The following is a 10,383-nucleotide window of genomic DNA, read 5'->3' on the forward strand; positions in this document are numbered from 1 at the left end:
TTTGGTACCCTTCCCCAGATCTGTGCCTCAACACAATCCTGTCTCGGAGTTCTACGGACAATTCCATCGACCTCATGGCTTGGTTTTTGCTCTGACATGCACTGTCAACTGTGGGACCTTTATATAGACAGGTGTGTGCCTTTCCAAATCCATGTCCAATCAATTGAAATGACCACAGGTGGACTCCAATCAAGTTGTGGAACCATCTCAAGGACGATAAATGGAAACAGGATGCACCTGAACTCAATTTCGAGTCTCATAGCGCAAGGTCTGAATTCTAATTTAAGGTATTGTTTTTTTATTAATTTGGCAAAATTACTAAATCTCTTCACTTCGTCATAATGGAGTATTGTGTGTAGATTGCTGAGGATTTATTTTATTTAATCCATTTTAGAATGAAGCTGTAACATAACAAAATGTGGAATGTCAATGGGTCTGAATACTTTCCGAAGGCACTGTAAATCAGAGCACAAACAAGATGGCAAACGTCCTTTGCTGCTATTACAGCCAGTTAGCTAGCCAGTAGCTATAAGCCAACAAGACTGTACCAATGTTGACTTCAAATTCAGTAGCTACTTTCCATAAAGCATAGCTAACTAAGTAAAGTGCATAGTCAACACCAAACTTTGATAAACTGCCATGCTGCTAACTTATAATACATTCAATGGGCATGCTCATCTACTAACTCCGGCATGATAGTCAAGCTGGCTAGATGCCTACGTGTGCAGCCAGATTGTCAGGTTCAGCAGAAACACTGCTTGCGAGCCTACATTTCCTCAACCAAGATAAGCCAATAACACAAACTAGCTGATTTTAAAACGAATGGTCTTGCGAAGAAACGGTTAGCTATGTTGAATCTAAACCCGGCCAATGCACATGCAAGTAGCCCATTGGCTGTGCATTGCTGTGAGTGTACACATGCTAGCTACTTAATTAGCTAGATCAACACCGACACGTTGCTGCTCTAGCATCCAGGACAAATTCCAGCCCTTAACTTATGATGCGTTAATTCAGTACACACTCTTTCCATGCAATTTTCTTAGGACAAACTTTGATTCAAACGGTATTAACCGATTTTATTTAACTAGGCATGTCAGTTAAGAACAAATTATTTATGATGATGGCCAAACCCTAACCCGGACGACACTGGGCCAATTGTGCCGCTGCCCTATGGGACTCCCAATCACGGCTAGTTCTGATACAACCTGAAATTAAACTAGGGTCTGTGGTGACTCCTCTAACCACTCGGGAGTCCAATCAACCTTGTCAAGTTACAGTTCAGTGTGCCCCCAGAAATCTGAACCCAGTACGAATTACATTTTCAGACAAAGTTTAAAATATGTATTTTCCTGAAGTTACAAAAGCTTATTTTCCGGATGTTGAAATCAGGTATATTTTTGTTTCTGAATAAATATTTGAAATACTAATACCAACTTTTTTTGCTCTACTGCAGGGGTTTTCAAACCTCTCCTCGGGGAACCCCAGACATTTCACAATTTTTCTTTAGCTCTGATATAGTCATTCAAGAGGTTGAGAATTAGTTGACTCAGGAGTGCTAGCTCTGGAATAGATCAATTACATGGAACGGCCTGCGATCCCCATGGAGAAGTTTGATTACCTGTACTGTGCTTACCAGACCAAATTTGAAACAATCATTAGACGTCTATGATTGGTTCAGATTTGGTACAGAACTAAAATCAACATCCGTGGACGAGATTCCCTAAATACGCTGCTTCGATACAGCTAAGACCTTTTTTTTAATTAATTTTTTTAACTTACGCAGTAGGTTAGGAGAATTTGCTTAAGGTTAGGGAAAGAGTTGGCTAAAATGCTCTCCCTAACCTGTTGCAAAAATGTACTTGTATCGAAGTGTTTTTTTTGGGGGGGGGGGAATCAAGGCCGGTCCGGACCGCACCAAAAATTGACATCCGGGCAGGACTTAAAAAGACAGCCAAAAGACGTTGGTGTAGGTCCCCTTAGTGGGAAGTAGCCATCAACAAGTAAACAAAACTTTCCAATTGCACTCAGCCAAATGATTAAGTTACTTTGAGTCACTTACAGGAACTGGTATGTGCTTAAGGTAAAGCAGCTGTTGATATTCACCTCCCCTCTTTAAAGATAGACTCCATGTTTTGCATGAATGCATATAGCCATGTCTGAAGTAATAGCCAGGGCCCAGTTTCCTGATAGCGATGGAACTCTAGTGTTTTTTTTAACGATGCATCGTTAATATAACTTTCGAAGAACTAATATTTCCCAAAACGCCACGTAGGGAGAACTTTCAATAAGTGTGTCGTTAGAGCATGTGTCGATACTGATAGATCGAAAGAAAGGTCGTGCTGCTCTCGGCTTAGCGTTCTCTATTCAAATCTTAACTTAAAATTAGATACTATGGCTGCAAATATTGAGGTGGCTCACACGGAACCCAAACTGGCTGTGCGTGTGCGCCATCATGCATACATTTATTTTGTCCCCCACACCAAACACGATCACGACACGCAGGTTAAAATATCAAAACAAACTCTGAAACAATTACATTAATTTGGGGACAGGTCATTAAACATTTAGCTAGCTAGCTTGCACTTGCTATCTAATTTGTCCTATTTAGCTAGCTAGCTTGCTGTTGCTAGCTAATTTGTCTTGGGATATAAACATTGAGTTATTTTACCTGAAATGCAGAAGGTCCTCTACTCCGACAATTAATCCACACGTAAAACGGTCCCACCGAACACTGCCGGTGAATTTACAAAATTACTCACGATAAACGTTAACAAAAAGCATAATTATTTTAAGAATTATAGATACAGAACTCCTCTTTCACTCGATATGTCCGATTTTAAAATAGCTTTTCGGTGAAAGCACATTTTGCAATATTCTCAGTAGATAGCCCGGCATCACAGGGCTAGCTATTTAGACACCCAGCAAGTTTAGCATTCACCAAAGTCAGATTTACTATAAGAAAAATGTTATTACCTTTGCTGTCTTCGTCAGAATGCACTCCCAGGACTTCTACTTCAATAACAAATGTTGGTTTGGTCCAAAATAATCCATCGTTATATCCAAACAGCGGCGTTTTGTTCGTGCGTTCAAGACACTATCCGAAAGGGTAAATAAGGGTGGCGAACATGGCGCAATTCGTGACAAAAAAAATCTAAATATTCCATTACCGTACTTCGAAGCATTTCAACCGCTGTTTAAAATCCATTTTTATGCCATTTTTCTCATAAAAAAGCGATAATATTCCGACCGGGAATCTGCGTTTAGGTAAACAGACAAAAGAAAAGAAAGCATTCGGTCGACTCGGGCACGCGCCTAAGCCCATAGTACTCTGAGCGGCCACTTGCCAAAAGCGATAGTGTTTCAGCCAGAGCCTGCCTCGATATAGTTCAGCTTTTTCCCGGGCTCTGAGAGCCTATGGGAGCCGTAGGAAGTGTCACATTATTGCAAAGATCCTCAGTCTTCAATAAAAAGAGCCAAGATGAAACACTACTTCTCAGACAGGCCACTTCCTGCATGGAATCTTCTCAGGTTTTGGCCTGCCATATGAGTTCTGTTATACTCAGACACCATTCAAACAGTTTTAGAAACTTTAGGGTGTTTTCTATCCAAAGCCAATAATTATATGCATATGTTATCGTGTGTGTATGCATGTGTTTGTTGTTTCGCAGTCCCTGGTTCCATAAGGTGTTTTTTTTTTTAAACTGCTTTCATCAGTTTCTTGATGTGGAATAGAGTTCCATGTAGTCATGGCTCTACGTAGTACTGTGCGCCTCCCGTAATTTGTTCTGGACTTGGCAATTGTGAAGAGACGTCTTGGGGAGTATGCATGGGTGCCCGTGCTCTGCACCAGTAGTTCAAACAGACAGCTCGGCGTATTCAACATGTCAATACCTCCATATAAATAAAAGTAGTGATGAAGTCAATCTCTCCTCCACTTTGAGCCAGGAGAGATTGACTAACTTATTCCTTGCCACTCACTCTGAAACTAACTTTTCCATCCAAGTTGTCAGACCCCAGTGGCTTGTCATGTTGATAGACATGCTCACTTTACAGAATTCAAAATTATAATGCTTGTCTTTCATAATTTGGTCAGATAAACTTGGATGTGTTAGTGTTTGTTTCTGGCATGTCATGCCTAAGTTTGCAAATCTTGCCAATGAAAAAATAAAGTAGTTAGCTTATTCATCACAAAACCAACTGATATTTCCATCTGTTCAATGAATGATGGAGCTGAGTTCTTCCCCCCCCCAAGATTTCTTTTAATTTCAAGAACTTTGAAAGTTTCTTCAAGTGCAGTCTCAGAGACCAGCAAGCCCTCTGAATCTGGCTCTCATGAGTAACTGCACCTCAGATTGCAACCCAAATAAATAGTAGCAGACACCATCTCAACATCAACTGTTCGGAGGAGACTGTGAATCAGGCCTTCATGGTCGAATTGCAGCGAAGACTTGCGTGGGCCAAGAAACACGAGAAATGTAAATTAGACCGGTGGAAGTCTGTCCTTTGGTCTGAGTAGTTAAAATTTGAGATTTTTGGTTCCAACCGCCGTATCTTTTTGAGACACCGAGTAGGTGAACGGATGATCTCCGCATGTGGTTCAGACTATGAAGCCTGGAGGAGGAAGTTTGATGGCGTAGGGGTGTTTCGCTGGTTACACTGTCAGATTTGATTCATAATTCAATGCACACTTAACCAGCATAGTTACCACATTATTCTGCAGCGATACACCATCCCACCTGGTGTGCACTTAGTGGGACTGTTATTTGTTTTTCAACAGGACAATGACCCAACACACCTCCAGGCTGTCTAAGGGCTGTTTGACCAAGGAGTGCGATGGAGTGCTGTATCAGATGTCCTGGTCTCCACAATCGCCCGACCTCAACCCAATTGAGATGGTTTGGGATGAGTTAGAGTGAAGGAAAAGCAGCCAACAAGTGCTCAGCATATGTGGGAAGTCCTTCAAGACTTTTGGAAAAGCATTCCTCATGAAGCTGGTTGTGAAAATGCCAAGAGTGTGCAAAGCTGTCAAAGGCAAAGAGTGGCTACTTTGAAGAATCTCAAATATATGTAAAATATATTTTGATTTGTTTAACACTTTTTTTTTGGTTACTACAGGATTCCATAGTTTTGATGTCTTCACCATTCTACAATGTAGAAAATAGTAAAGGAATGAGTAGGTGTCAACTTTTGACTGGTAGTGTGTGGTGTGTGTGTGTGTGTATACACTGCTAAAAAAAAATAAAGGGAACACTTAAACAACACAATGTAACTCCAAGTCAATCACACTTCTGGGAAATCAAACTGTCCACTTAGGAAGCAACACTGATTGACAATACATTTCACATGCTGTTGTGCAAATGGAATAGACAACAAGTGGAAATTATAGGCAATTAGCAAGACCCCCCCCAAAAAAGGAGTGGTTCTGCAGGTGGTGACCACAGACTACTTCTCAGTTCCTATGCTTCCTGGCTGATGTTTTGGTCACTTTTGAATGCTGGCGGTGCTTTCACTCTAGTGGTAGCATGAGACGGAGTCTACAACCCACACAAGTGGCTCAGGTAGTGCAGCTCATCCAGGATGGCACATCAATGCGAGCTGTGGCAAGGTTTGCTGTGTCTGTCAGCGTAGTGTCCAGAGCATGGAGGCGCTACCAGGAGACAGGCCAGTACATCAGGAGACGTGGAGGAGGCCGTAGGAGGGCAACAACCCAGCAGCAGGACCGCTACCTCCGCCTTTGTGCAAGGAGGAGCACTGCCAGAGCCCTGCAAAATGACCTCCAGCAGGCCACAAATGTGCATGTGTCTGCTCAAACAGTCAGAAACAGACTCCATGAGGGTAGTATGAGGGCCCAACGTCCACAGGTGGGGGTTGTGCTTACAGCCCAACACCGTGCAGGACGTTTGGCATTTGCCAGAGAACACCAAGATTGGCAAATTAGCCACTGGCGCCCTGTGCTCTTCACAGATGAAAGCAGGTTCACACTGAGCACATATGACAGACGTGACAGAGTCTGGAGACGCCGTGGAGAACGTTCTGCTGCCTGCTACATCCTCCAGCATGACCGGTTTGGCGGTGGGTCAGTCATGGTGTGGGGTGGCATTTCTTTGGGGGGCCGCACAGCCCTCCATGTGCTCGCCAGAGGTAGCCTGACTGCCATTAGGTATCGAGATGAGATCCTCAGACCCCTTGTGAGACCATATGCTGGTGCGGTTGGCCCTGGGTTCCTCCTAATGCAAGACAATGCTAGACCTCATGTGGCTGGAGTGTGTCAGCAGTTCCTGCAAGAGGAAGGCATTGATGCTATGGACTGGCCCGCCCGTTCCCCAGACCTGAATCCAATTGAGCACATCTGGGACATCATGTCTCGCTCCATCCACCAACACGTTGCACCACAGACTGTCCAGGAGTTGGCGGATGCTTTAGTCCAGGTCTGGGAGGAGATCCCTCAGGAGACCATCCGCCACCTCATCAGGAGCATGCCCAGGCATTGTAGGGAGGTCATACAGGCACGTGGAGGCCACACACACTACTGAGCCTCATTTTGACTTGTTTTAAGGACATTACATCAAAGTTGGATCAGCCTGTAGTGTGGTTTTCCACTTTAATTTTGAGTGTGACTCCAAATCCAGACATCAATGGGTTGATAAATTGGATTTCCATTGATTATTTTTGTGTGATTTTGTTGTCAGCACATTCAACTATGTAAAGAAAAAAGTATTTCATAAGATTATTTCATTCAGATCTAGGATGTTATTTTAGTGTAACCTTTATTTTTTTGGAGCAGTGTATGTCTGAGTGTATTAAACATGAACATCTGCTCTTTCCATGACTGACCAGGTGAAAGCTGTGATCCCTTTTATTAATGTCACTTAAATCTACTTCAATCGGTGTAGATGAAAGATTTTTAGGCCTTGAAACAATTGAGAGACAGATTATGTACGTGTGCCATTCAGAGGGTGAATGGGCAAGAAAGTATTTAAGTGCCTTTGAACCGGGTATGGTCGATGACAGGCGCACCGGGTTGTCAAGAACTGCAACGCTGCTGGGTTTTTCACGCTCTCCAGTTTCACTGTGTATCAAGAATGATCTACCACCCAAAGGACATCAGCCAACTTTATAACTGTGGGAATTAACATGGGCCAGCATCCTTGTGGAATGCTTTCGACACCTTGTGGATTCTGTGGCCATGGCTTGCTATATAAAGCAGGCAGACGGGCATCAACTCATTCAGTTACTGTTCGGATGAACGTTAGAATGGGCAAAACATGCGACTGAGCGTGGTATGGTCGTCGGTGCCAGTTTGTCAGGAACGGCCTGTCTTCTGGCCTTTTCGCGCAATACTGTGTCTATAGTTTACCGAGAATGGTGCTACAAACAAAAAATATCCAGTCAGTGACAGTTCTGTGGGTGAAAACAGTAATATAAAGGCGCAAATACTTCTCACTTAAATCTTTTTATTTTTTATAATACAATGTGCAGTTTAGGTGCACATTGTGACATAGTATTTAAGTGTTTGACCCGTTACCTGTAGTAGCACTGTACCATGTAAATACATAACTAAGGACATTTTTTGTACAAATGAGCAATGTTAGGATCTCTCCTGATCTGATCTTTTTTTTTTTTTTTCAGAAATTCAGCTCAGCCAGTAAATACGCCGCTTTGCTAATGGACAGCGAGCAAGGAGACGACGCAGAGGACAGCGTAGAATAAAGCGAGAGCGGGGGAGTGAAAAGAAGATCCAGCCAATGAAAGAATCTCACATTAAATATGAAAGTCTCCTCACCTGGTGTAGAGGCACCTGGGAGGTCATCACTTCTACCTACTTTCCTTACTCGTAACCCTCCTTCCCCTTTTCAGGACTTTTCAGTTTCTAAAAAGAATAGTCATATACTGACTTGTTTTAAAATGGAAAAGGAAAGGAATAGTCGACACAAGAAAATATGGAAAATTGAATTAATTGTAATAAATAAAAAAAGTGGGGTAAAAACAAATTGTTTACATTTGTGATGGTATGAGTTGGGCTCCATCCTTCTCCCCAGTGGAAAAGGATGAAGAGTTGGTTACTGGATGCTTGCTTGTCAGCCTGACCTATTAAATCTCATGTGCAGTTAAAAAGGCAGTGTTTTATTTACCTGACAGCTGGCTGACTAGGTTAAAAGTATACTAGCCGATTGGTCCAGCCAATACTCATGACATCGTTCTCAATGGGGGGGGGGGTGCTTATTTTGCCCCGCCGGCGGACACTGAACTACGTAAGTGAAGGCAGAGTTGGCCATTGTCATTGAGTACTGTAGAGCGCGGGGCGGTGAATGCCGTCACTAACTAAAAGACGACAGATCAGGAAAAATTGGCTGATCAAGCATTGTTTTGTGGCGGTTCTGTTTCTTAATGATCAGAAGTTCTCTACCACAAGCGTTTAAAAACTTTTTTTTTTACTCCACCCCGCCTAGCTGGTCTGTTGTGAGTGGGGAAATCGGCATTTGCCACCAGACTACTAAATTACAAATCGAGTGCCAACTCAGCTAATAACCAGACATCCGCTGCAAAAGAGCGCACCCAATGAAAGTCTACCTTTGAGAAATGTTTGAAGTCTGAAGCTGGTACTACTAGTGTAGGACAGAACTTTAGCCAGCAAGCAGTGCTACTGATCTATTGAGATGTACTGGGAAGGTGGTTGACAGTTTTTTGGGAAGTAGCTTGGAAATTCTTATTCAAAATCTAATTTTATTTGTTACATGCTGAATACAACAGGTGAAATGCTTACTTACAAGCCCATAACCAACAATGCAGTTAAGTAGAAAATAAGTAACAAATAATTAAATAGCAGCAGTAAAATATCAGTAGCAAGGCTATATACGTGGTACCGGTACAGAGTCAATGTGCAGGGGCACAGGTTAATCGAGGTAATATGTACATGTAGGTAGAGTTATTAAAGTGACTATGCATAGATGACAGAGTAGCAGCAGTGTAATAATTAGCAATATATTCAGAGACGACCTATCAGATCCCCACTGACGGGCTGGCTCCAGGTGATAAGGGTAGGCCACAACACAACCACCATGTGGACCCCTCCGGGGTGTGTGCTTAGTCCCCTCCTGTACTCCCTATTCACCCACAACTCCAACACCAAGTTTGCTGACGTGGTGGTAGACCTGAACACCGACATCGATGGGAGCTTTAAGGGAGGAGGTCAGAGACTTGGCAGTGTTGTGCCAGGACAACAAGCTCTCCCTCAATGTCAGTATGACCAATGAGCTGATTGTGGACTACAATTTTGAGGGGAGAGCATGCCCCCATCCACATCGACAGGGCTGTAGTGGAGCAGGACGAGAGCTTCAAGTTTCTTGGCGTTGACATCCCTAAGGACTTAACATGGACCGCACAGTCACGAAAAGGCCACGAGAGTCCCTCTCAAGAGGTTGAAAATATTTGACATGGGCCTTGTGGATCCTCAAAGTTCTACAACTGCACCATCAAGAGCATCTTGACTGGCTGCATCACCGCTTGGTATGGCAAATGCACCACCCTTGACTGCAAAACACTACAGAAGTGCATCACTGGTGCCAAGCTCCCTGCCATCCAGGACCTCCATATCAGGCGGTGTCAGAGGAAGGCCAGAAAAATTGCCAAAGACTCCAGCCACCCAAGCCATAGACTACAGTGTGGCAAACGGTACCAGAGCATCAGCTCTTGGACCAACAGGCTCCGAGACAGCTTCTATTCCCAAGGCAATAGACTGCTAAATAGTCTGGGTAACCATTTTAATTATCTGCACTGACCTGACTCTATCCACATTCACAAGACTATATATACACACACTATATACTCACTCACACACTGCACTGACACTAATGCAAAAGCTCCTCACATACACAACACCAACACACTATGCTGCTGCTACTCTGTCCTTTATTTTACTTGTATTATGATCTATCCTGATTCCTAGTCCCTTTACCCTGCCTTCATGTACATAACTACCTCAAAAACCTTGTACACCTGAACATTGATCTGGTACACCCTGTATATAGCTCCATTCTTATGTATTGTATTCCAATTGTGGTACTATTTAATTGTATTGTTTGGAAGGGCTCGTAATCAAGCGTTTCATGGTTAAGTCACCGTTTTTATTGGGCGTATGTGACAAATTAGGTTTTACTTTAAGCTATGAGGATTTGATTATGCCAGATTTTATATGGGGATACAAAGTGCGTCCTAATTCCCGATAAATTGTAAACATTTTAAATGATTATTTTGATATGTTTTGAAGTTACTCATTAAAACTGACGTTTCTTGTACAACTTGTTCTACAGGGGACTTCAAATTTTAGTTTTCAAATGCACCGTATACAACCGGTGTAGACTTTACTGTAAAGATTATTACTTA

The 10,383-nt window shown here is 42.9% G+C and overlaps 1 protein-coding gene across 9 annotated transcripts in view; it reads left to right on the forward strand.

Annotated features, from left to right (window-relative positions):
* Window positions 1-7,991, forward strand: part of LOC100380867 (eukaryotic translation initiation factor 4B) — a 43,080-nt gene extending 35,089 nt beyond the window's left edge. For all 9 annotated transcript variants that reach the window (XM_045705064.1, XM_014167976.2, XM_014167979.2 and 6 more), the window contains one exon: window positions 7,630-7,991. In XM_045705064.1, the coding sequence (XP_045561020.1) occupies window positions 7,630-7,710 (81 nt within the window). In that variant the 3' untranslated portion in view covers window positions 7,711-7,991. The remainder of the gene's footprint in view (window positions 1-7,629) is intronic.
* The last annotated feature ends 2,392 nt before the right edge of the window (window positions 7,992-10,383 follow it).

This window comes from Salmo salar, chromosome ssa22 (genome assembly GCF_905237065.1).
Source record: "Salmo salar chromosome ssa22, Ssal_v3.1, whole genome shotgun sequence".
Lineage (NCBI taxonomy): Eukaryota > Metazoa > Chordata > Actinopteri > Salmoniformes > Salmonidae > Salmo > Salmo salar.